Source organism: Schistocerca piceifrons, chromosome 3 (assembly GCF_021461385.2).
Source record: "Schistocerca piceifrons isolate TAMUIC-IGC-003096 chromosome 3, iqSchPice1.1, whole genome shotgun sequence".
NCBI lineage: Eukaryota > Metazoa > Arthropoda > Insecta > Orthoptera > Acrididae > Schistocerca > Schistocerca piceifrons.
In genome coordinates this window covers 732,191,573-732,219,211 of record NC_060140.1, presented here as the reverse complement: position 1 = coordinate 732,219,211, position 27,639 = coordinate 732,191,573, and the positions used below count along the sequence as shown (strand labels likewise).

Genomic DNA, 27,639 nt, shown 5'->3' with positions numbered 1-27,639 from the left:
CAACTGAAGTATTTCTTCTGTTACCCACGGTTTCTTCGCAGCTACCTTCTTTGTACCTATGTTTTCCTTCCCAACTTCTGTGATGGCCCTTTTTAGAGATGTCCATTCCACTTCAACTGTACTGCCTACTGCGCTATTCCTTATTGCTGTATCTATAGCGTTAGAGAACTTCAAACGTATCTCGTCATTCCTTAGTACTTCCGTATCCCACTTCTTTGCGTATTGATTCTTCCTGACTAATGTCTTCTACTTCAGCCTACTCTTCATCACTACTATATTGTGATCTGAGTCTATATCTGCTCCTGGGTACGCCTTACAATCCAGTATCAGATTTCGGAATCTCTGTCTGAGCATGATGTAATCTAATTGAAATCTTCCAGTATCTCCCGGCCTTTTCCAAGTATACCTCCTCCTCATGTGATTCTTGAACAGGGTATTCGCTATTACTAGCTGAAACTTGTTACAGAACTCAAGTAGTCTTTCTCCTCTTTCATTCCTAGTCCCAAGCCCATATTCTCCTGTAACCTTTTCTTCTACTCCTTCCCCTACAACTGCATTCCAGTCGCCCATGACTATTAGATTTTCGTCCCCCTTTACATACTGCATTACCCTTTCAATATCCTCATACACTTTCTCTATCTGTTCATCTTCAGCTTGCGACGTCGGCATATACACCTCAACTATCGTTGTCGGTGTTGGTCTGCTGTCGATTCTGATTAGAACAACCTGGTCATTGAACTGTTCACAGTAACACACCCTCTGCCCTACCTTTCTATTCATAACGAATCCTACACCTGTTATACCATTTTCTGCTGCTGTTGATATTACCTGATGCTCATCTGACCAGAAATCCTTGTCTTCCTTCCACTTCACTTCACTGACCCCTACTATATCTAGATTGAGCCTTTGCATTTCCCTTTTCAGATTTTCTAGTTTCCCTACCACGTTCAAGCTTCTGACATTCCACGCCCCGACTCGTAGAACGTTATCCTTTCGTTGATTATTCAATCTTTTTCTCATGGTAACCTCTCCCTTGGCAGTCCCCTCCTACCATACTCACACTATTCATTGGAGTGACTGAGTGTGTAACTGTGTATTTATTTGTAAATAGTTGATGTGTATGTGTGATAGCGTGCAGAACAGTTGGATGAACTGCTTTCATAGTTGTGTGTGTGTGTGTGAGAGTGAGTGAGTGTGAATGTGAATGGTTCTTTCTTCACCTGACTCTTGTAGTCCCTGTTTCCATGTATGTACATAGAAGAGAAGTGATTGAAACATAAATAGAAAGAAATGATCGTTAATGTGAATTCTGTGTATACTGAAGACAAATGTATGCTGTATATACAGGGTGATTCAAAAAGAATACCACAACTTTAGGAATTTAAAACTCTGCAACGACAAAAGGCAGAGCTAAGCACTATCTGTCGGCGAATTAAGGGAGCTATAAAGTTTCATTTAGTTGTATATTTGTTCGCTTGAGGCGCTGTTGACTAGGCGTCAGCGTCAGTTGATGCTAAGATGGCGACCGCTCAACAAAAAGCTTTTTGTGTTATTGAGTACGGCAGAAGTGAATCGACGACAGTTGTTCAGCGTGCATTTCGAACGAAGTATGGTGTTAAACCTCCTGATAGGTGGTGTATTAAACGTTGGTATAAACAGTTTACAGAGAATGGGTGTTTGTGCAAAGGGAAAAGTTCTGGACGGCCGAGAACGAGTGATGAAAATGTAGCACGCATCCAGCAAGCATTTGTTCGCAGCCCAGGAAAATCGACTCGCAGAGCTAGCAGAGAGCTGCAAATTCCACAATCAACTGTATGGAGAGTCCTAGGAAAAAGGTTGGTTATGAAACCTGAACGTCAACTACCCGAGGCGATGGATCGGCCGCCAGGCAGCCCGTGACAGAGCACTTCATCACTGGCTTCCAAGAAGCCCTGATCTTACCCCCTGCGATTTTTTCTTATGGGGGTATGTTAAGGATATGGTGTTTCGGCCACCTCTCCCAGCCACCATTGATGATTTGAAACGAGAAATAACAGCAGCTATCCAAACTTTTACGCCTGACATGCTACAGAGAGTGTGGAACGAGTTGGAGTATTGGATTGATATTGCTCGAGTGTCTGGAGGGGGCCATATTGAACATCTCTGAACTTGTTTTTGAGTGAAAAAAAAATCTTTTTAAATACTCTTTGTAATGATGTACAACAGAAGGTTATATTATGTTTCTTTCATTAAATACACATTTTTAAAGTTGTGGTATTCTTTTTGAATCACCCTGTATATTTAATGTTGATGTAACCAGTCAGAAGGAACGTGTAAATAGACAAATGATGGGAAATGTAGTTTTTAATTCCTTTTCTTTTTGTACCTAATAGTCATAGGTTAGAAAAAAGTTAAAATTACTTTTAAATAAACCTTATGCTTATGCATATGCATGAACTGAAAATTATTGTGCAGAAAAACACTGTATTAATAACAGATGATTGTAAATAAAAAAAATTGTGTAACAAACAGATTTCTAAAAATAAAAAATACATATGTAAATAATAACAATATAAGTATATATATATAATACATTTAAAAATGAACTTGTTTATAAGAAATTATTAGTTAATTTGTTATATCACTGTTATTATCTGTAAACTCTGTCACTATAGAATTATTGTTAATTTGTTTGTAACAAGCCTGAACCTTTCTCCCATTATGCTCAGACATCCAACGAAGAGGCCCACACCTTTGAGTTAGTTATAAAGGACAATAAGGGGGAGGGGAGGTAGTTCAAATCTTATTTTTCCAGGGGTTTCCCACTATTTTTAATGTGCTCCCATTGGCCCAGGGGCTTCCTGTCAATTTTATATCTTGTGACCAGTACTGAGTTATGACATTACCTTGAATATAACTCGCACAACTGCCTAAGGTGTGTGGGAGCTTTCATGTGTGACCTTGACGAATTCCTCGGGGTGACGTGGGCAGATGGGGGTGTCCTTGAGTACAAGTTGCCCAAATGTGTAACCTGACACTGGCAGTCCTTATCAGTGACCCTGAAATAAGAAACGAGTTATTTGTGATCCTGAGCTAGTACTCTCGCTAATAACCTACTGGTATGTAGTATGTACTTTCAACAGAGTCACTGGTTTTGAAGTTGTCATTACAGATATAACTGCCACCAGACGGTGTCTGAAAAACTGATGTAGACACTGAACAGGAGACATGAAAAACGGATCGTTGCAGCAACCCCATATTCGTGATTCTTACACCTACTGTATGTCCAGGTTGGTTGGTTGTTTGGGGGAAGAGACCAAACAGCGAGGGTATCGGTCTCATAGGGTCAGGGAAGGATGGGGAAGGAAGTCGGCCGTGCCCTTTCAAAGGAACCATCCCGGCATTTGCCTGGAGCGATGTGGGGAAATCACAGAAAACCTAAATCAGGATGGCCGGGCGCGGGATTGAACCGTCGTCCTTCCGAATGCGAGTCTAGTGTGCTAACCATTGCACCAACTCGCTCGGTACTGTATGTCCAAGTAGCAACTGATCAGAGAGAAGCGATGACAGGTGGTCCGCAAATGTGTGGGGTGGTTAGTTGCTCCTTAGCTTTGTACCGTACTAAATTGTCGTAAGCGCTACATGGATCCAGATGAAGAGCCACTATATAAGTGTTTCTGCTGGAAAAGAGCTGTATGTCACTGACCAAACGCATAAGAATATCTTCCCCTTTACGGAAACCCGCCTTATGGCTTCACACTTGGTATTAGTATTGGCTCTGAGCACTATGGGACTTAACATCTATGGTCATCAGTCCCCTAGAACTTAGAACTACTTAAACCTAACTAACCTAAGGACATCACACAACACCCAGTCATCACGAGGCAGGGAAAATCCCCGACCCCGCCGGGAATCGAACCCGGGAACCCGGGCGAGGGAAGCGAGAACGCTACCGCACGACCACGAGTTGCGGACGGTATTAGTATTCAAGCCATCATGATAACCAGCATTTGTTCATTCTTTCCAACACCTTGTAAGGGCGTTGTAGCAATGTTGCACGTAGTTGTGATGCCATCACATGAGTTTTCTCTGGTTTGGCTGCAGGTGTTATCCTTCCTTTCTTCAGAGAGTTAATATTGTAATGTTCAGTCCATATTTTATTTTTGAATGCGGAGTAGGTATTACTGTCCTTCATATTGCAGAAATGGTGAAGCAACTTCAAGCACCTCCTGTTACCTAATAATGCAGTCCGTACAGAGCTGTAAGCATCCTTCCACATGTAATGGAATCCTCTTTTCTCTCTCTACATCGAGGTTGCGCCCCTACACGCTCCTGCTCAGCCCGCTGTCCCTTGCCTTTCCTTTTCCAAACAATTCATTAAATAAAATAATCTCAAAATTCATTTTCAGAATCAATAAAATCCCACTCCTCAACCATCTCGATTCACTGGTAGCCCCAAAAATCTTATACTGTTATCATTAAAAACTAATTGAAAAGCAATGGAAAATTTGTATTTATAGTTTAATTATAAACAACCTGGCTTTATATCTATTAAAAAACCTAAAGCGAATCATCCCTATTTTTACTTAAAAAGTGCACGAATTTTAATACTTTAATTACTTACAACATCTGTACACTTTTTGATATACTGCAGTTAAAGAACAGATGTCGATGTTGGCGCTGACCGTACGCCCATGTGATCAGAGCGTTGCGCAACAACGACAAATAAACACATCTGTATCAGAATGTCCCTGGGATCTTACGTGTGATCACGGACAGAGATCGACGGACAGCTTAACTGCAAAAGCAGCATCCAACCGCTAAAGCACTCTAAGCCAGAAGGTAGATACTTATGACGTCTCCAGCGGAGCCACTAGCACCACTGGTTAGCAAGCTGTAAGCACTCCGTCTAACATTATGCCTTATTGAGGTGTGTTCATGAGTACCCCTCGAGTTTCAGAAGACGAATGCGCAAGCGTACGAGACGTGCAGGAAAATGACACATGTCAGTGGACTGAGCATCTCTCGAAATTTAGATTCGGTTTTGGCGTAATAAGACTAGGGGGCAGGCAAGCCAGAACATGTAGCCAAGTCATCCACCCCGTATTGCCACATCGAATTAGGTCGGACCTGCAGGTCGGCAATCCAATGAACAGGTTTCGAAAGCAGGCTGCTGTTGTGCCTTCCTGGAAAATTCTTGTCAGTGACTTCAATGAAATGTATGCAAATATTGACATTTGTCGCGTCGAACGGTGTCTGTATTGAGCATGTGCAATGCAAGTAATAATCTTGGAAGGATTTTCTATCTACTGATAGAGTCCGTTAAGTAAGATCGTGGTCCTGTTACTCAGCAGATAAATGCATCTGACAAGAAACTAAAACATGTACATACATAACATATAAACAACAGAAAAATGCAGTTACAATTAATAATACGTCCAGTCACCCAATAATTGGTTGACATCTCCAAGGCATTCTTGGAACAAAGTTTTCCAAGTATTCACGTGGAAGAAACCTCCAAATGCGTCGAATAAGCGTTGGCAGCGGTTTGAAAGTGAATTTTGTTTACACTTGACGCAATGTTAAGAATGTGTTTCCCGAACAAAGATCAATAATAATTTTTTCCACTCTTGGAAAGTGACTGAGCCACGTTCTTCAAAATCATCCAAGTTTCAGCCAATTTACAGCGCGTTATCAACTTTTGAATAAAGTACTTGATTTCCTCATATATTTAGACGCCGCAGCATGACTCATTTTCGGGCCTTTGGGATGGCAGCAGAGAAACACAGCGTCAGAACGCGACGTCGAGCTGCACTAATGTCTCTTCTTGTGTCGCTCGGTCGAGAATTCAAAGTAAATTAATGCTTTACGGACATTCACGAAGGACAAAGGTTCCTTCAATTGGGCTGTGAAAGAACTAAGGCGATATCTTTTACCATCTATGTATAGTGTGAATCACCGTCTTACTTAAAAGACTGTATGTGTCTCATTTCTGCATGTCACAGTTTTCTCACAGCCGTCTTTTGAAACACTGTAGGTGCTTACGAATAACACTGTATTTCCTCTCTTAAAATCTGTATGCCCATGAAGGAATAACGAAACAATCAGACATAGAAGCTGTCGACGTAGATGCTCCATTCCCTCTCTAAGCCCTCCGACAAATGTGACAGTGGGAAGTGTTAAGTGACTCCAGGAGCGTAGTACATTACTTCTAGTAGTACGAGACAGAAACACTTTTACCCTGTTTGACGTAATCAGGATACCCTATGATTTGGTGTCCTGTTTCAAGCTTAATCGTTGCGTGACTTCGTAGATGGAATATCAGATGAGTCTGATTCCTATGATGACCAGGATCAAATCCGCCGTAACATTCCTAGCATGATTGATGAACGACCTGGAGCAAAATCTGATCACAGGAATGACAGAAATGAAACTACCCTTGTTTGTAGAGATGAAGTAAAAACCTTGTGGAGAATACTGAAAGAAAGGAAATAGTTGCCTGCCAATGAAGAAATAAAAGAAAAAGCAGGAGCAAATTTTCTGATAATTAGGACGAAGAGGCAACAGGAGGCAGTTCGCAGAAGGCGTGGTGATATGATCAAACTACCCGTGTTCCAGCCGTATTGTATATTTATGTGTTATCAATCTACAGTTGTAAGCCGGCCGAAGTGGCCGTGCGGTTAAAGGCGCTGCAGTCTGGAACCGCATGACCGCTGCGGTTGCAGGTTCGAATCCTGCCTCGGGCATGGATGTTTGTGATGTCCTTAGGTTAGTTAGGTTTAACTAGTTCTAAGTTCTAGGGGACTAATGACCTCAGCAGTTGAGTCCCATAGTGCTCAGAGCCATTTGAACCATTTTTTACAGTTGTAAATAAATGTATATGCAAGTCACAGATCGGTTCTCTGACCAATAATCGTGTCGCAGGTTGCGGATGCCATTACATGCCAGGATGGTCGTCCCAGGACGGCGTGCGCAGGATTTGGAATGGGTATTACCAGTTCCTCGGCAGTCGTGGAATCAGAAATGCTCCATTAGCAACGTAATTCTTCATTAGTGAGCCTCCCGTACAGAGTCTAATGGCAGCAAATCGATAGCGTGCGATGACCCCCAGGCAGCAATGACTGCCTTGCCGTGGTAAAGCACACGACGGCGTGCTCGGCTCGTGGCAGGGTGAAGACGCAAAGGCGGCTGAAAGCTGCCTGAGCGAAGTAGTAGTGGGTGGTGGCCTTGGTGATGCAAGACTGACGTCAGGCGCCTGGCAGACTGCAGAACACCCGGCCATAGCAGAGGGCGATCGTTCACGCGTGAGACACGCTGACGTGCACGCGCGGAACCCAGGACCTCTTGGTGGCGCCCAGTGACCGTATGATGTCGCAGGCGTAGTCCCCTCTTGACAGCACCGGGTCGAGAGTCGTCCTAGCGAGGTCTGGGAGCGGCTCGTAGACCAATGGCTAGCAGATGATCGGCTAGATGACAGACTAAAGGCCGAAATACTAAATGTCTTTTTCCAAAGCTGTTTCACAGAGGAAGACTGCACTGTAGTTCCTTCTCTAGATTGTCGCACAGATGACAAAATGGTAGATATAGAAATAGACGACAGAGGGATAGAGAAACAATTAAAATCGCTTAGAAGAGGAAAGTCCGCTGGACCTGATGGGATACCAGTCCGATTTTACACAGAGTACGCGAAGGAACTTGCCTCCCTTCTTGCAGCGGTGTACCGTAGGTCTCTAGAAGAGCGTAGCGTTCCAAAGGATTGGAAAAGAGCACAGGTCATCCCCGTTTTCAAGAAGGGACGTCGGACAGATGTGCAGAACTATAGACGTATATCTCTAACGTCGATCAGTTGTAGAATTTTGGAACACGTATTACGTTCGAGTATAATGACTTTTCTGGAGACTAGAAATCTACTCTGTAGGAATCAGCATGGGCTTCGAAAAAGACGATCCTGTGAAACCCAGCTCGCGCTATTCGTCCACGAGACTCAGAGGGCCATAGACACGTGTTCCCAGGTAGATGCCGTGTTTCTTGACTTCCGCAAGGCGTTCGATACAGTTCCCCACAGTCGTTTAATGAACAAAGTAAGAGCATATGGACTATCAGACCAATTGTGTGATTGGACTGAAGAGTTCCTAGATAACAGAACGCAGCATGTCATTCTCAATGGAGAGAAGTCTTCCGAAGTAAGAGTGATTTCAGGTGTGCGGCAGGGGAGTGTAGTAGGACCGTTGCTATTCACAATATACGTAAATGACTTTGTGGATGACATCGGAAGTTCACTGAGGCTTTTTGCGGATGATGCTGTGGTATATCGAGAGGTTGTAACAATGGACAATTGTACTGAAATGCAGGAGGATCTGCAGCGAATTGACGCATGGTGTAGGGAATGACAATTGAATCTCAATGTAGACAAGTGTAATGTGCTGCGAATACATAGAAAGAAAGATCCCTTATCATTTAGCTACAATATAGCAGGTCAGCAACTGGAAGAAGTTAATGCCATAAATTATCTGGTAGTACGCTTTAGAAGTGATTTAAAATGGAATGATCATATAAAGTTGATCATCGGTAAAGCAGATGCCAGACTGAGAGCCCGCATCTCGTGGTCGTGCGGTAGCGTTCTCGCTTCCCACGCCCGGGTTCCCGGGTTCGATTCCCGGCGGGGTCAGGGATTTTCTCTGCCTCGTGATGGCTGGGTGTTGTGTGCTGTCCTTAGGTTAGTTAGGTTTAAGTAGTTCTAAGTTCTAGGGGACTAACGACCATCGATGTTAAGTCCCATAGTGCTCAGAGCCATTTGAGAGAGCCAGACTGAGATTCATTGGAAGAATCCTAAGGAAATGCAATCCGAAAACAATGGAAGTAGGTTACACTACGCTTGTTCGCCTGCTGCTTGAATACTGCTCAGAATTTTCAGAATTGAGCTCTGAGCACTATGGGACTTAACATCTATGGTCATCAGTCCCCTAGAACTTAGAACTACTTAACCCTAACTAACCTAAAGGCATCACACAACACCCAGTCATCACGAGGCAGAGAAAATCCCTGACCCCGCTGAATACTGCTCAGCAGTGTGGGATCCGTACCAGATAGGGTCGATAGAAGAGATAGAGAAGATCCAACGGAGAGAAGCGCGCTTCGTTACAAGATCATTTAGTAATCGCGAAAGCGTTACGGAGATGATAGATAAACTCCAGTGGAAGACTCTGCAGGAGAGACGCTCAGCAGCTCGGTACGGGCTTTTGTTGAAGTTTCGAGAACATACCTTCACCGAGGAGTCAAGCAGTATATTGCTCCCTCCTACGTATATCTCGCGAAGAGACCATGAAAATAAAATCAGAGAGATTAGAACCCACACAGAGGCATACCGACAATCCTTTCCACGGACAATACGAGACTGGAATAGAAGGGAGAACCGACAGAGGTACTCAAGGTACCCTCCGCCACACACCGTCAGGTGGCTTGCGGAGTATGGATGTAGATGTAGAGATGTAGATGTAGACGTAGTCAAAGCTGATTGGCCCACATGGGACGGACGGCTGGCCTGGAATATGTCACGGCGTCGACTGCAGTAGCAGAAAAGATGCTGTTATTGCTCAACGAACCTTACACGAGTGGGTCATCACACCCCTAAATATCCGGACGAAAATTGAGACATCTAATAACACTGTTGTAGACCCATTGGTCTCGATTGTTTTTGTGCGACGTAAGAGATGGAACGGTGGCTGAAAAAGATATGGTTGGGGCAGTAACTGACAGCGGAAACACAAGGGGGAGGAGAGCTTTGAGACACTCTGTGGATAGAGTAGTGAGAAAGGTGGTAATAACCAATGAGGTTAGGTATAAGGAGCTGAAAAATTCTTTGCTACACTTCGCCGGAAAATAAGAGAGCCAACAAATATAAAGAGAGACAAGGCCATGTTGGCGACGAAATACTTCGAGTTTCATAACTGCCTCGCTGAAGATGATAGGCGGTGAGGGACAGCGTCACGAATGTCGACAGACTATGGCGGCACGAAGACTAACGAGATGATGACGGTGATATGAAAACTGCGAAAATATTAGGCACTGACTGTGGTGACACGAAAACTTTGGAGATTACAGGCGATGACGGCGACTGAACGAAGACAGAGACCCCGGCAGGCGAGGAACACGAATTTCAGCAACGGTAGCAGCAGCGGGCGATGATGAGGGAGACGACCCGGAGCATGCCGATAAGGACGCTATCGTTGAAGGAGCTTATTCCGAGTAGTGAATGCAAATTGCATAGTAGCCGAGACGTTTTCTTTCCCAATAAGAGGAATTCCAACCCCCAGATGGTGAAAATAAAGAATCCGAGGTTTTGATTACCTGGGTATTAACTGTTACGTTTGATCAGTTATGAATCTCTGTTTTAAATAGTTTCTGGGTATGCCTTACATTTTATGCATGTATGTGTGTACACAGTACACCAGTATTAGTTAGTGACTCAAAAAAATTAACACTTCTTCCTCATTTGCAGGTTTACGAGTCTATGACGCTTGTAGTTCAGAGCTCAGCTCCCAGATGGCATTCATGGCTGCAGCAGTGGACGCCGACTGTAAGGAGACATACTCTTTGGGTAAGGTCTTTGCTCACTCCATGAAATTCTGAAAACCATGCGCATACTGAACCCAAGAATTTCCTGCTCAGTTGAAAGATCCAACTTGACGTTTTTAATTAGTGAAGTACTATAAATGTGTTTGCGATGTGGGTGTCACACAGTTATTTGCAAAGATATCGTTCGAGGTTGCGAAGTTGCACCAATATTTATTATTTTAGCTTGGAGTACACCATAATGTTTAGTAGACATGTAATCATTTTGTTTATTTATTGCATTGGTTTTGAAGAGGATGTAATCAAAAATTTGCAGTATGATGCGAACTGAATTAATATCATTTTTAAGGGTAAATTAGCCGCAGTCATTTCATTTCCCGAAGTTAACAATGGTAGTTATAACAGATGAACATCGTCTACAATTTAAGTATACATATCTTCTCGAAAAATGTGTTCTTATCAAAGTTTCCAAAAGTGAGTCAAAACTTTTCCTATTTACTGATGTAGAGGTTATCTGAAAGGTTAGTTATCGCTGGTGCAGTAAACATCTGATACCATCCGGACGCGAGTACACAAACACTGCATGCACATAGAACACCACTGAAACGTAGGTCACAACACTACGAAAAAGGAAGTGCAAACCTAAATAGATTTTCGCTCATTTGCCAAAGTTAATATTTTGTTAGGTCCCCAGAGCAATTTTTTCCAGTACAGTAAGCCGAAACTAATGTGTTCGCACATTCACACATGCCGTGAAAGAACATGCTTCATCAATGACTGCTTATAATACTTAGTCCTACGCTCATCAACATTGTTTACTGAGTATGTGTTTTAGATGATCAGAATTTCAGCATTCGTTAAGAAAATGTTATTTCAGATCTTCGAAACTGCAAGAATGGAATTCAAAAAAACACATATGAGGAACAAAGGTTGGATTAAACCGTATTTTTAAAGACGATAATTTACTCTCTTTACTTTATTATGCATTATGAAACGCTTAAGATCAGCCAATAACATGTTTTAACACATCCATTCGACCCTGACGTAGAGCTGGCGAACACTACATTTTACAAAAAGGAAGGACGGGAGATAAGCGATTAATTTTTCGTCGACACAGAGGCAACTGTAGAAGGGGTACTAATGGAACTTCACAAGGATGGGACTGGAAATCTATCGTGGACTAGATGAAGCTACTAGTATAGCATTCAAGAAGAATGAATTAAAGAAATCGTGAGACAGCTAAATTAGGAGGTACAGGCCGTTATATGAAACACACTCTCCCGGATAGTATCTGAACCAGTGCCTCATTGTCCTAAGCCTGTATTGCACTATAGAACATCTATGACTGTAAATTTACAAAAGGTAGGACCATGCTCAAAATTACGTCAAGTATTCCATAAAATTACCCCATTACAGTGTCAAAGATATTATAAACTGCCTTTTCCAGAAGTTTATTAACACAGATTTATAGTGCAATGTGGGCATTAGTCTATATCTGGAATTACTGCGTATTACATGATCCGTAACAGCATTACCACAGAGGATGGGCAAGTAACGAAATCAATATATATAAAAACGGATGTACAAGGTAGGACAAATATATGGAAACGCATCGAGAAATGCGTATTCAGACATAAATGCAGATGTTAGTCAAGCCTGCAGGCTGCGCTGTTATAGGTGTACACGAACAGCAGCTGTACAAAGCCCTCGATACGTTGCAAGTGTCAGTCGTGAGAACAGTTTTGTCTGTAGTTACAGGGCAACAGTTAATGAACTATTTGAAATAAAATCGTCATAACTTCTCAACGGTTTGCGCTAGGACGTTCAAACTGCACGGTTGGCCACGGGGCATGATGGGAATAAGTATACGAAAGCGCACGCGCCTTATTGTTGTTGCCTATTTGCAACACGATGGTACAGCGCGCCTGAGCGTATAGCGCTTGTGAACGCCTACTAAGCGAGCAATATTATCCCAACAGCGACTCAAAGAAAGTTTTGCGACCGGGTTCAAGCTGAAGATAACCTGTCCAAGTGTGCTAAAGACCAAGAATTTGATTCGCAAGAGTGAGAGATCGGGTAGCGTTCGTGATGACAGTGTTGGTCATGTCTGTCATCCAAAAAGGGTGCAAACGCCTGAAAACCTCGAGAAGACCCGCACTGTACTTCACACTAGCCCCAGGAAATTGATCAGACGAGCTGCACAACAGGTAGGAATCAACCGGGAGACATTGCGACAAATTGTTGTTCAAGACCTGCATTTCTTCCCATACAGAATTCAAACCCATCAGCCATTAAGCCCCAGGGCCATGGATGGAATAGCGGTTGCTTTTCACCAAGCCGGCCGCTGTGACCGAGCGGTTCTAGGCGCTTCAGTCTGGAACCGCGCGACCTTTACGGTCGCAGGTTCGAATCCTGCCTCGGGCATGGATGTGTGTGATGTCCTTAGGTTAGTTAGGTTTAAGTAGTTCTAAGTACTAGGGGACTGATGGCCTCAGATGTTAAGTCCCATAGTGCTCAAAGCCATTTTTGAGCTTTTCACCAACAACTATTGTCCAAAGAACTGACGAACAGGTCTTTGATGTGATTATGGTTTGGTTTAGCGAAGAGCCTTCTTTTCATTCGGAAGGGTTCCTCAATAAGCAAAATTGGCGCATTTGCGGGACTGAGAATCCGCACTTGGCAATCGACAAGTCTCTTCACCCTCAATGGGTAACTGTGGTGTGTAATGTCCAGTCATTGAATAATCGGTGCGATATTCCTTGCTGGTAAGGTGACTACCAAACGGTTCGTGAAGGTTTGGGAAGATGATTTCATGCCCATTATCCAAAGTGACCCTGCTTTCAACAAGATGTGGTTCATGCAAGACGGAGCTCGACCCCATCGAAGCAGGGGAGTGTTTGATGTCCTGGAGAAGAGCTTTGGAGACCACATTCTGGCTCTGGGGTACCCGTAGGCCACTGGCATGGGCCTCGATTGGCCGCCATATTCTCCGGATCTGAACACATTCGACTCCTTTTTGTGGGGTTATATTAAAGACAAGGTGTACAGCAATAACCCCAAAACTATTGCTAAGCTGGAAACAGGCATTCAGGAGGCCATCGACAGCATCGATGTTTCGATTCTTCAGCGGGCCTTGCGAAATTTCGCTATTCGTCTGCGCCACATCATCGCCAGTGACGGCAGGCATATCGAACATGTCAGAACCTAAATCCGAATATTGTAGTGATGCTTACACGTTTAATAAAATATGTTCATGCCGTAGTTTATAACTAGTTTACGATTTCTTTTCATATAGTCCAGTACCTGTAATCCTTTATTAGTGCATTGTGTCGGAGATAAGTGAGTTCGAACGTGGGCAGAACGTTGGTTCTCGTATGGTGACGCTTCCGTAACTATGGTAACCGAAGAGTTTGGTGTTTCAGGAGGCACCATATCGAATATTTACACACTGAACATTTACACCGCATACAAGGAAAGTGGGGAAACAGTATCCGCTAAGTCACAACGGAACGAATATGTTATGGTGCCAGGCGATCATCGTATACGTGACGAAATTTAAGAGGATAAAACTGCAGAAGTTACTGCATTACTGACTATCGCACTAGCGAGCCCTAACAGCATAAAAACAGTACTAATGAAGCTCCATAAGCAGGACTAGCAGGGCGAGATGGAATTCCAAAACCACTCATCAGTGACGCACTTGCCTGTCGGAGGAAAACTTGATGCCGAAGCCATAATACCTGGAGCAGTGGAAGAAAGTCATTCCGTCGGGTGAGTGCTGTTTCACTCTGTTTCCAACTTCTGGTCGAATTTACGTCCCAAGAATGAAACATGGTGGGGATTCGGTGATGATTTGGGCAGTCATATCATAATATTTGGTCCCCTTGGGTACGCCTCAAGGTCGCATTACTACGAAGGATATGTGACCATTTTGGTTTAACAGGTCCACCCCATGATACAGTGTTGTCCCCCAAGGACGATACTACGTTCGAACACGACAGGGCTCCTGTCCCCACGCTTCGCACCATCCAGGACTGGTTTTGTGAGCACGACGATAAACTGTCGCATCTTCCCTGGCCTCCACTGTTTCAGATCTCAGCGTTACTGGTCTACTTCGGAAAGAACGGTGCATGATCGCTATCCATGTCTATAATTGTTGAGTATTTTGCAGGGGTATGGTATAAGTTTCCTCTCATGTTTTTATCCATTCTGAGTCGATTGGAGGCTCTTTTGAATGCCAACGGCTTTCCTACACAGTATCATGCATGATAATGTGTTGTGTTTTTGGTGTTTCCATATATTTGTCCACCTACTGTATGTGTTTATCTATATATGTTCCACATCTCTTTCTAAATCACTGTATCGATTTCAATCAAATACGGTACACATCCTACTTATTGTCTGTAACGAATTACCAAGGGGCTAGATGGAATAGGGGTGCGGGTGAAAAAGTATTGGTGATGCCCCACATCTAGACTATACATCACAGCTGGTGCGTTGTATGGAGTAGTATAGCAATGAATTGTAGGGGGTATACGTACATATGGGCACGATGAGAAGAAAGAGCGGGGGGGGGGGGGGGGGGGCGGGAGAAGGAGATGGGTAGTCAGAGGAGGGAATATGAGATGGACAAAGAAACGGAGGAGGAGGAGGCGATAGGCAGATAGACGTGGGAGTACGAGAATGGCAGAGAGACAGGAGGAGCAGGAGATGGACAGAAAGAGAGGGAGAGGAGGAGATGGACAAACTGTGGAGGAGGTGAATAGAGGGGAGGGATTAGGTGGACAGAAGGGAGGGGAAGGGGGAGATGGTTAGACAGAGGGGGAGGAGGCTGTGGAAAGAGAGTACTGGACAGAGAGGGGAGGAGTATGTGGACAAAAGGAGCGAGAGGGAGCAGATGGACAAAGAGAATGATGAGGAAGAGATGGACAAAGAATGGAGACAAGAGGAGATGGACAGATAGGAGAAAGCAGTACATGGACTGAGAGAGGGGCGAGGAGGAGATGGACAATGAGATGGCGCAGGAGAAGGACAGCTAGTGGGGGAGGAGGAAATGGAGAGGTTGGGAGGAGGGGATGGACACAGAAAGATGGGAGGGAGGATTTGGACAGGGGGGAGAGAAAATCGAGAGCGGAGCGGAGAGGAGAGGAGGAGGATATGTAAAAGAGAGAAGAAGGAGCTACTCAGAGAGAGAGGGAAGGAGGAGGCAGGTGCAATGTATGTGGGCGAAGTCATGGCTAAAAGGCTAGTTTAAATTCTAATTCCTTGTTTTCCTTTATTTGTGGATTGCAGCCTGCAAAAAAAGGGGACATCAAACTAATCGCAAAGCTCGAAGTACCCTCGAGCTCTCTTTAGTCTTAACTTCCATGATACACTGATAGCGACGATGCACACTGTCTGGTATCTCACAGTCTGTTCGAATCTCTTAACCACCAGTTTGGAAACTGCTATCATTACCAGCATTAAAAAGGATATAACAACCAGTCTTAGTAAACAAAATTATGTGTTTTTACCGGCATGTTGTAATCCAAATTTGTCTTCAGCTATATTTTTAAATAAATGTAAAGTAGATGGATGTGGACTTTACATTATACTCGTAATTTTAACTGAAATGTCGTCTCGTTCCATTCACGGATGACATCTGAAAAAACCAAAAATAGGAGCCTTGGAAGTTTACAAAATATTTCGCAAAATAATCCCAACATCTTGTTTCTTCGGTCACCCATCTGTTCAGATTTTCCTGTCTGTTCTCGAGAACAAATTTGACACCATCTATATGTTACTGTTGGCGGCTCTTCTTGGAGCAACCTGACAGGTGTCATGCTCTCCAATTTTTACCGCAGAACAGATCACTCAGTCCTTTATAAGCAAACTAAGTCGTATGTACCAACCAACTCCTAAAGTTTCGTTTCCCGATTGTACCTGTATGGTTATTCAGTTTCATTATCTAGCGCCTTGTTACTCTTGAGAGTTATCTCACTTCCTTCCCCTATTGTCCACTGATTCAGTAGTTAATGGTTCAATCATTTCTCCAATGAAGTGGAACCTCAGCACATTGTCTGTTTCTCTGCAGAGTGTGAGTGTTGCTCATGACAGTTGTTAATAAGTAACAGGACAAAACTGTTGCCGGCATATTGCCCGCACCTTTCAAACAACACCCAGAGTTTTATGCCCTCATCCAACGAGAGGGTCACTATCAACAGAAGTCACTGTTCCTTAAGACAGTGGTGAGCAATTTCGAATTTAATCGGGAGGACCGGAGTACAGTTCGGCGTTCATAAAGTTTATGTTAGCACATTTCTTTCCTTTTCCGTCCAGATACTGGAAGCGAAAGTTTATAAGCCACTTGGATACAACCAGTAACTTCTGGGTCGAGCGCCATTGTACCATCGTGCGTTAGTTACTTTTACTAATTGCTGAAGCGGTTGTAGTTTTGTATCGTAACACTTCTCGGCAGATAATATGCGTAAACGATCACCTAAAAAACAAATATCGATTGGTGTCGAGCGAGCATGGCGTACTTGCCCTTCTGCATTATTTCCACGGCTGCCAGTGAGCAGGAAGACAGCGTGACAAAACAAGCAAACTTCAGTTTTCAGAAAAATCACTTTACTTTCTTAATCACGACCTTCGGAACGTCGCAACTCCCATACGGTCTAGGAGAGGTCAAAGTTGAAGACGCAAGTCACCTGTCCGGAGACAAATGCCTATATAGGAAGATTCAAAATACCACAATATTTCATGGCCTGTACAGGCTTTTAAGAAAGAGAAACTTTTTCACCAAAGGATAATCTTTTGTAAGAAAGAAGCCCGAAAACCAGTTAATGTGTGAAATGTTGAGGGACTGTCACAAGTAGCAAAGGAAGATCTGCGACAAGCATTTGAAACAGTTGTTCATTTGGTTATTTTAGCCACGTAACTGTAAATAACGTTCAGTGACACATGGTGTCAGTTTCAGTATTCCATTGTTATTATAGATATGTTTGTTATCGCGTTAGCAAACAATGTAACCTACCAAAATCTATGTCAGTTGCAACAGAGTTAATAATTGGAGCGCCGAGCCGGATTAGCCGAGCGGTCTGGGGGGCTGCAGTCATGGACTGTGCGGCTGGTCCCGGCGGAGGTTCGAGTCCTCCCTCGGGCATGGGTGTGTGTGTGTGTCTGTCCTTAGGATAATTTAGGTTAAGTAATGTGTAAGCTTAGGGACTGATGACCTTAGCAGTTAAGTCCCATAACATAAAAAAAAATTGGAGCGTTCAACAACGCTTCTGAGATCATTTTACCAGAACAAGTAACAAACCACTTAAATACGTCTTTGGGTAATTATTACATTAACAAAGGTTTGAGAAGAAGAGCTGGCCGGAGTGGCCGAGAGGTTCTAGGTGCTTCAGTCTGGAACCGCGCGACCGCAACGGTCGCAGGTTCGAATCCTGCCCCGGGCATGGATGTGTGTGATGTCCTTAGGTTAGTTAGGTATAAGTAGTTGTAAGTTCTAGGGGAGTGATGACCTCAGAAGTTAAGTCCCATAGTGCTCAGAGCCACTTGAACCATTTGAGAAGTAGATGGCTTGATCTCTACAACCCCCGGAACTACACCAGTTAAACTGATCTTTATAGTATGTCGTGTAGATTTGAAGGTATTTTTCGAGAACGTCTGCTCTTCGTGAGGAGTTTGGAAGGACACAAGTAACAGAGTCGGAATATTTCCTTAAATGAATGGGTTTATGTATTATATTTGTTTTCTGTTGTCCAGGAGTGTAAATGTTTATTATCTTATGACGTGTTGGACGTGTACAGAAAAGATTATTCACATACATTCTACCTACCATATTACGCAATATTATTTGTTTCTTCTTCTTTCATTTTACCTTAGATCTACAGACTTGCATTTTGCGCTTCTGTGTGCATCGCTCCACTGTTGATGCATTCATCGTCGCTTATTGTTGACAGGAATCAGGAAGTTTAGCATTCGAGCGTGAGGTGTTTCTCCTAAAGACAGGCTTTTTGAGAAATTTGTTTCTAAAACGGAGATTTGGGAAAAACTACACAGTTAACCTTGGGCTAAAGAAAAATAAAGAAAAATTGCCAGTTCAAAACTGCACATTTCATTGATGAAGTTTCTGTTGTAATTTCAGGATGTGTAGTATCTGTGGTACCAGCACTAATTCGCTTTCCTGATGGACACACGAAGTTGCATGGGTGTCTCTCTATAGCTCTCTCGCCAAAGTATCGTGCGCGATTGTGTTTGTCAATACTAAAATGTAGACTTTCACGGCCGGAAATATCATGTCCATTATAATTATCCGGGCTGCTATGCCGTGGTCGGTTGACGAATTCTGTGTCGATTCCCAACGTTTCGTCTCCGACTGCGGGAGACATCTTCAAGGGGGTCCGTAGCTCAATGGAAGGTCCAACACACCCAGTAGCGAGCCAGTGGGTGTGTTGGACCTTCCATTGAGCTACGGACCCCCTTGAAGATGTCTCCCGCAGTCGGAGACGAAACGTTGGGAATCGACACAGAATTCGTCAACCGACCACAGCATAACAGCCCGGATAATTATAATGGACATGTGTTTGTCAAGAAATCCTCAGCATGGCCATAAAAGCGGTTAGGTATCCAGTGTAGGTCGCTTTTTGTCAGGAACCATTACTGCGACGCTACAAACAGTCGGGGTGCTTTCGTCTAGGCCGAACATACAGTATAGCAAGCACAGCAGACAAAAAGTTAGCCGACCTCAGGAGATGTCAGGCTAAAACAGTGTAATACCGCTCCACGGTCTTGACAATCCCCCAATTCGGCACGGAAGACACTCCACAGGTCTCTTTATGTGGGTCACATCCACTTAAAGTCTCCGGTTACTGATTAGATCCGCTTAGAGCTTCCCTAGTGTGGGGCTGTTGGTCTAGCACTCGGGCACTGAAAGTGTTGAAACAGACATTATATATCATATTGTCGGTAATTTGAATGAGTGGGCCAAATTCGTTGTAGAGAAAACACCCCTAAAACATCCCAGAACCGCCTCCAGCCTGAAGTAAGCACTCCACACTCTGCGGGATGATCATCTCATTCGGCCATTGGCGCACTGGACTCCTTACATAATTTGTAAAGGAACGAGACTGCGACTCACCGGCAAGAGTTCGACAGGGTGTCCCACCGCGAACTGTGTCTGAAGACCCGCTCATACAGAGTGTATGTGAGTGGCACGAAGACTTTTCCAACTACCGTATTTTACGGACTATAAGACGCTACGGACTATGAGACGCACTTAGTTTTTAAGCATTTTTTTAAATAACATTTTTACCATTTTTATTATTAGATTGCTAAGCCAAACTGAAAAAATTCTTAGTTTATAAAACCGAACTGACCTTTAAACCCCTGAAAATCATCCTCTGAACTTTCTTCTTCTTCTTCTTCGTCTTCGTCGTCATCGTTGTCCTCTTCAAATATAAAATGGTCTTCACAGCCATCGAGAGCGTTACTTATGCTACACTTCTGGAAAGTTTTAACAGTAATGTCTTCTGTTACACTAGACCAAGACAGTGTTATTCACTGACACACGTGTTTGATTTTAGGTCGTTTTAGAACTCCCTTCGACGTGAATTAATGTTAGATTTCATCCATCATCCGTTAGTTCCATTCCTTTCTCAAATAAACTTTAAATGGTTATTTATCGAGACATCAAGAGTTTGCAGTTGCGAGGTAAGTCCTCCCGGAATAACAGCAAGTTCCGTTGTTTACCTGTCTCAATTTCTCTATCAAGGAATTTTTCAAATGACTACTAAACTGATCTAGCACAAGAAGAGAATTCTTCCTCGGTAAAGCACCATTCCGTCTCTCCCACACTCTATTAATCCATAATTTCATACCAGCCTTGTCCACCCAACCCTTGTCATATACGTGAACAACAACGTTTGTCGTTATTTCAGAAGATTTTGGCATTGTTTTGTGCTTGAAAATAATCATTGGATTAAGTTTAGTGACGTTTTCTGAAATATTTTGGTTTTGGTTCGCATGCTAAGTCTATGACGCTTCATAAACCTGTAGCACCAACCAACTCTACCCTTAAAGTCTGTGAGGTCCCACTGTAGTGCTAGCTTACGAGCATGTATGTGAATCATTTTTGTATTAATTCCAGTGCCATTTTGCAGGTCTCCTTGAATCCATTTCAATACTTCGTCTTCTAGTTTTGGTCCTTTTGCATTCAGTGCTCTATTCGCGAATTTAGTCTTCCTGATAATCTTTTTTTTTTTTTTTTTTTTTTTTTTGTGGCCGAAATGTAGCTCAGCTGCTCTGTTTCCATGTTTTTCCGCATATGCTGTTACTTTCGATTTATTGTCCACATCATATATAAATACCTTTTTTCCATTACGAAACTAGCTACTAACGAAAGTATTGTACTGTTACAGATAACACGAATCACTTTCAATTCAAGTTCGCTGGCACCGTAGACTGCAATGACACATCATAGGCTAGACAGTGTTCTGGGTTTGTGATGGGGTGGGAGGGAGACAGTATTAGCAAGCTTGTGAATCCCGGAACTCATGTTCGTCGATTGGTGCTCTGTTGCTGCCAGTTGAATTCAATGTTGCAGATAGCGGCCCCGAATATATGGCCATTTTTAAGACTGGCGGGAATTTTAAATCAAACACCTGCCATTTATATATTAATTTCGAGCATAATACGCATCTGAACTTTGGAGGTAATTTTTCAAGAAAAAAGTGCGATTTGCAGTCCTTAAATTACGGCAACAACAACCATTGCATTGTCGTCGAACGTTCATCAGAAAAAAGGTGGTAGCGTCAGGATCTGACAGGGAGGAGGTAGCAGTGTGCGGCCCTTTGTTAATGACACTGCAGGGTACGCTAAAGTGACGTCATTGAGTGACTTGAGGAGGATACGGAATGATTTAGACAGAATTTCTATTTGCTGTGATGGATGGTAGCTTGCTCTAACAGCAGAAAACTGTAAGACAATGCAGATGAGGGGGGAAAACAATCCTTTAATGGTCGAGTACCTTGTTAAGGTGTGCTGCTTGACAGAGTCATTTCGACGAAATATCTAGAGCACCGTTGCGAAGCGACATAAAATGGAAGGAGCGCATAAGAACGGTAGCAGGGAATGCGAATGGTCGATTTCGGCTTTTTGAGAGAATACTAGGAAAGTATAGCTAATCCACAAAGGAGAGCGCACAAGGAGCATTTTTGCGACCATTCTTGAGTACTTCTCGATTGCTTTGGACGCCCATCGGATCAGATTAAAGGAAGACATCGAAGCAGCTCAGAGGCGTGCTACTAGATACCATGAGCACGCGAGTATTACGGAAATACTTCATAAACTCTGATACGAATCCCTGGAGAGATGACGACGACATTTTCGCAAAACCAAGGAGACAAGAGGAGAGAAATTAGGGCTCATACAGAGACATACACTGAAACATGGCAATGACCTGCTATCTCACTGACAACACACAGTTCCTACTGCTTAATTTGAGTAATCAAGTCATTACATTACACTAAGAAAGGATAGTGGAACATATGTAACGTCCCCTTAGAAAAATTATACATGACTGTTCTTAAACCGACACACAATATTTTTTAGCGCAACGCAATCTGACTTTCAATAATCCCTACAAGAGAATGGCCCTGACTAAATTAACCTATACGTTTCACAAATCACTTACCTCACAAAAATCTTCGTTACTCGAACTACTGCAATACAGCGAGCGCCACTACTGCCAGCTAAATAAGATTCAAATTACTGAAGGCACTAACTACTGATAGGCATAGTTAGGAAAAGAAAGATTTTGATAGAGAACAAACAATGTATTTACCTTAATGGTGTTCAAAAGTCATAATATATATATCAGTTCATGATATCCAATATTACAAATTTCCTTTTTCTGATGGACACACGTCCAGATCGTCCGCTCTCAAAATTCCGCCATCTCTCTCCCCACATCCACTACTGCTCGCGGCTCACCTCCAACTGCGCAACGCTATGCGCTGTTAACAGCCAACTGCCCAACACTACAATAGCCAACAACAATGCAAACCAGCCACAGACTGCACACAGCACAGCCACTGATTTTCATACAGAGCGCTACGTGGCGTTACCAATAAAAAAAACCTATACAACCTACTTACACATATGATTAGTGTACTGTATTTAATTTAATTTTGATTGCTGCGAACAGTATCGTAATCCGACCTCTGGATCGGTAGATAGTTAAATTTTAATTGAGCGGCATAAGAATTCGCTGGAGGTCACGACAGTCGCGTCCGACCATCGTAGTTCGGAGGGCCGCTGTGGAGGCGGAAAACTGCAATTCATCTATGACTGAATCGGAGCGTTGATGCAAAGATACTATCGGAAAAAAGTAAAAGTAAGACGCAGTCGTAGGAGCAGAAACCCCTAAGCAAGAATAGGCTGGATTCGTCCCAAGACCTGGCAGGTGGGAGAGAAAAACAAATAGTCCCACTCACAAAAATACGTTTTTAAGGAGTTATCATGGCCACAAAATTCTCAAGCAGTGTTATGAGAGACTGTAAATATTAGGAAAAGGGACATCTGACGTCATAGTCCCCAGGAATATTACAAAGACGGGTCGAGGACCATTGTTCGAAGGAGAATGCGTCGATTGCTAAGGCCTGACCCGTATCTGATGGCAGTTCCACAGCAGCGTCACAGTACGTTTTTTAATCATTTATAGTAAACTCCTCCCGAACAAGCCATGAAGGCCCGACGGTGACGACCGGCCGCCGTCTCGTCCTCTGCCCAGAGGCGTCACTGGATGTGGATATGGAGGGGCATGTGGTCAGCACACCGCTCTCCCGGCCGTATGTCAGTTTCCGAGACCAGAGCCGCTACTTCTCACTCAAGTAGCTCCTCAGTTTGCCTCACAAGGGCTGAGAGCACCAGTCTGGCCACCAGCGCTCGGCAGACCCATCCGAGTGCTAGCCCAGCCCAACAGCGCTTAACTTCGGTGATCTGACGGGAAGCGGTGTTACCACTGCGGCAAGGCGGTTGGCCCAATCATTTATAGTATATCGACAACGTCAAACTACGAAGAGACGTGTAGGTAAAGATTTTTTTGATGTTTTTAAGTATAACTTTGACTGTAACAATTTCTACAGACTTAAATATTGCTAGCGTAACTTAACAAAGCTTATGTCGTGTCATTATGTCCTCTGTGTCCTTTCTGATTGGTAAGTAAGCCTATGCTTATTATCTAGTTGTGAACTTTTTCACTGCTATATGAAATCGTCGCTGATCACGTTCTGGTCGCGTCTGTTAGGTCATTTTGGGTATCGTCTTGGAGAATATCGTGCATCTCCTTGACAAGCAGATTCAGAATTACCCTGGCATGCTGTTTCTCTAATTCGTGTGAGGCAGAGCAGTATTATGGTGATATTAAATGGGATTCATTAGTGAGTCAAATCTAAAAGTGACTCTTGCCAATCAGAATCAGCAACTACTGCCTAAGCCCTTGCAATCTGGTGTGCGACAATAGTATCTGTGCATGTCTCTCGTAACTAATGTACACCAAACTAATTGGATGACAAATGGCCTCAGCAGTATAATGTGTTTTTATCACAGAAGCGTGTTATTTATTTGGTGGCGTACGAACCTGTCGAAGTTCTGTTGAGTTATTGCAGAGATTAATCAGGTCACACTGGGTAGAGCGCAGCGTAAGACGACTGCAGGCCGGCCAGTGTGGCCGTGCGGTTATAGGCGCTACAGTCTGGAACCGAGCGACCGCTACGGTCGCAGGTTCGAATCCTGCCTCGGGCATGGATGTGTGTGATGTCCTTAGGTTAGTTAGGTTTAAATAGTTCTAAGTTCTAGGGGACTGATGACCTCAGCAGTTATGTCTCATAGTGCTCAGAGCCATTTGAACCATTTGAACGACTGCAGATCAGATAAGGTCAGAGTGGTTTAACAGGTCGATTAGGTGAGACTGTACTATGAGTACAAAGAGCTAACAAGGTTGGTCACTCTTACAACGCGATCATGCACACCTGTTGTTGCTCCGCTTTCAATAAATATCAGATTGTTCTAAAATACGGTGCGCGACTATGTTTGTGAGTATCCCTTCTGTCCGTTTATAGTGATGTACTGAATATTATTATTGGTTATACAGGCAGACAGTTTTCTGAGAAGTGCAGTTATGAAACTATATCTTCAGAATAGGAGGCGTGTTTTTTTTTTTTTTTTTTTTTTTAAGTAAGTACCGTTTTGAAATTGAAGAAAGACATGCTAAGATAGCTCAATAATTTTATTTACATGAAAGCCTGTACGTTAATCTACTTTTCTACATAATTTCCGTCAATATTGAGGCACTTGTCATAACGTCGTTCCAGTTTTTGACTACCCTCCTCATAGAAATCTGCTGCCAGACTTGTTAACCATTGCATCATGACTGTTTTGACTTCGTCATCGTCTTGAAGACGCTGACCGCCCAGGTGTTTCTTCAAGTGCAGGAACGGGTGGTAGGCACTGGAAAAGATGTGATGAGATCTTTGGTCTGATTCGCCACATGCGGACGGGCACTGTCTTGCAGCAAAGCGATGCCCTTGCTCAAGTTCCATGGACTGTTGCTTTGATTCTGGTGTGACGTAGGCCACCCATGTTTCACCGCCCCTAACAATTTGGCTTAAGAAATCAGCACCGTCGTTGTGGTACCGCTCAAGGAAAGTCAATGCACTGTCTAAACGTTTGGTTTTGTGCGCATCCGTCAACATTTTCGGTACCCCATGTGCACACAATTTTCGGTCATTCAAGTGCTCGGTCGCAGTGCCATACAAAACGCTACGAGAAACATTAGAAAAGTCATCCCGCAAGAAGGAAATCGTAAAGCGTCTGTTTTCTCCCACCTTATTGCCCACTTCCTGCAACAAACTTTCTTTAACCACCGAAGGACGGCCACTCCGTTGTTCATCATGCACATTTGTGCTGCCATCTTTAAATGCTCTCACCCACTTTCTTACCACTCCATCACTCATAATGTTTTCTCCGTAAACTGCACAGATCTCACGATGAATATCGAACGCTTTAGGCCTTTACCTTTAAGAAATCTTAAAACAGCTCGTACTTCACAGTCGACGGGACTCACGATTATCGGAGGCATCTTAAACACTCAGTACACAACTTATACAAGGAAGAATCAGACTGTAATGGCGTCAGTGCGTAGATTAAGGTACAGGCATTCATGTAAAAACAAAATTATTGAGATATTTTAGCCCGTCTTTCTTTAATTTCAATACGGTACTAACTTAAAAAAACACGCCTCGTAATTAATAATTAATAGTGCGGAAGTTCATTACATTACACCTTTGCGATTGGTTCATGTTTGGAACAGTGAAGCCTTACAGCTTTATGTCCGTTGTGGGGAATTGCCTTTGGCGAAGTTTCTGACTCCACGTGTCTTCGCAGTGTTGCCTAGAAAACTGCTTTAGATGGACTTGCAGACTCTCACAACATAACTTATTTTCCGGCCCCTATCAGTTTTTACACCATGCTTCACGGGTATTAGTGGTCCACCTTTCCTTGTAGACCCGTTGGACAGTCCGCGTTGATACGCCAACCGGGCAACTTCAGTCATAGTGTGGTCACGGACACGTCGAAACAACATAGTCCGTTTCGCTTTTATGTGGTATTCCAAGTCGACCGAGCTCACCGCGCCGGTTCCATACAACTTACTGGCTCATACACACCACTTTAATGCCACGAATTACGTGAGGGGCAGAGGATCACATGACGCATGGTGGTAATTCTGCACTATCTACACCGTTCTAAAGCGTGCAGTGTTCTCTATCAAGGGTACGAACGATATTTCGTCCGGTGAACATCTTTCTACATACTCGGTGAGCCCGTTTTGCACTGGCTCTTGTATCTACCCTGCTGGTGGGGCCGCGTGTGTTGACGCTTCCGCGGCTGGCACGCGATCTGCCGCAAGAAGCGGCCAGCTGTGAGTTTTTGCCTTGCGGCCTGCTGGTGCCTCACAGCTATTTCGGGAGGCGAGCCCGTCGTCGTCAACCGCCGCCGCCGCCGCCGCCGCCGCCGCCTAGACCAGAGGTCGCGCCGCGCGCGGCAGATGTTCTCGTAAACATATGCCTGCCGCGCCGCGCAGCGCCGTTACTCCGTTTACTTTGCTTCTGTAATCTGTGCGAGCTTTGAAATGCAGCGGGGTGAGGTTTTCGCTTAACGATGTCTTACTAGATGGTTGGTACGCCGGCTTATTGGAACGCCTGACACTTGAGGACGGCTGCGGCACGAATTTTCTTTCAGTGGCGGTTATCTTCATCTCTTTTCAAACAGTTTTCAGAGGCATTTATTACGTTCATTGCCCCACAATGCAACAGGCAATCAGATATTATAATAATAATAATTATTATTATTATTATTATGATTTACACAAATGATCTAGGTGATAATCTGAGCAGCCCCCTTAGATTGTTTGCAGATGAAGCTGTAGTTTACCGCCTAGTAAAATCATCAGACGATCAATTCCAATTACAAAACGATCCAGAGTGAATTTCTGTATGGTGCGAAAAGTGGCAATTGGCACTAAACAAGGAAAAGCGCGAGGTCATCTATATGGGTACTAAAATAAACCCGATAAATTTTGGGTATACGATAAATCGCACAAATCTAGGGGGCTGTCAGTTCATCTAAATACCAAGGAATTACATCTACGAGCAACTTTAATTGTAAAGACCACATAGATAATATTGTGGAGATGGAGAAACAAAGACTGCACTTTGTTGGCAGAACACTTAGAAGATGCGACAAACCCACTAAAGAGACACCCTACATCACACTTGTCCGACCTCTGCTGGAATATTGCTGCGCGGTGTGGGATCCTTATCAGGTAGGATTGACGGAGCACATCGAAAAAGTGCAAAGAAGGGCGGCCATTTCGTGTTATCGCGGAATAAGGGTGAGAGTGTCACTGATATGATACGCGAGTTGGGGTGGCAGTCATTGAAACAAACGCGGTTTTCTTTGCGGCGAGATCTATTTACGAAATTTCAATCACCAACTTTCTCTTCAGAATCCAAAAATATTTTGTTGACACCCACCTACACA

The 27,639-nt window shown here is 43.6% G+C and overlaps 1 protein-coding gene across 1 annotated transcript in view; it reads left to right on the top strand.

Annotated features, from left to right (window-relative positions):
* The window catches only part of LOC124789009, a 260,631-nt gene that overhangs the window by 148,103 nt on the left and 84,889 nt on the right, over positions 1–27,639 (top strand). Inside the window, exon 4 of the mRNA XM_047256296.1 lies at positions 10,478–10,576. Within this exon, the coding sequence (XP_047112252.1) occupies positions 10,478–10,576 (99 nt within the window). The remainder of the gene's footprint in view (positions 1–10,477; positions 10,577–27,639) is intronic.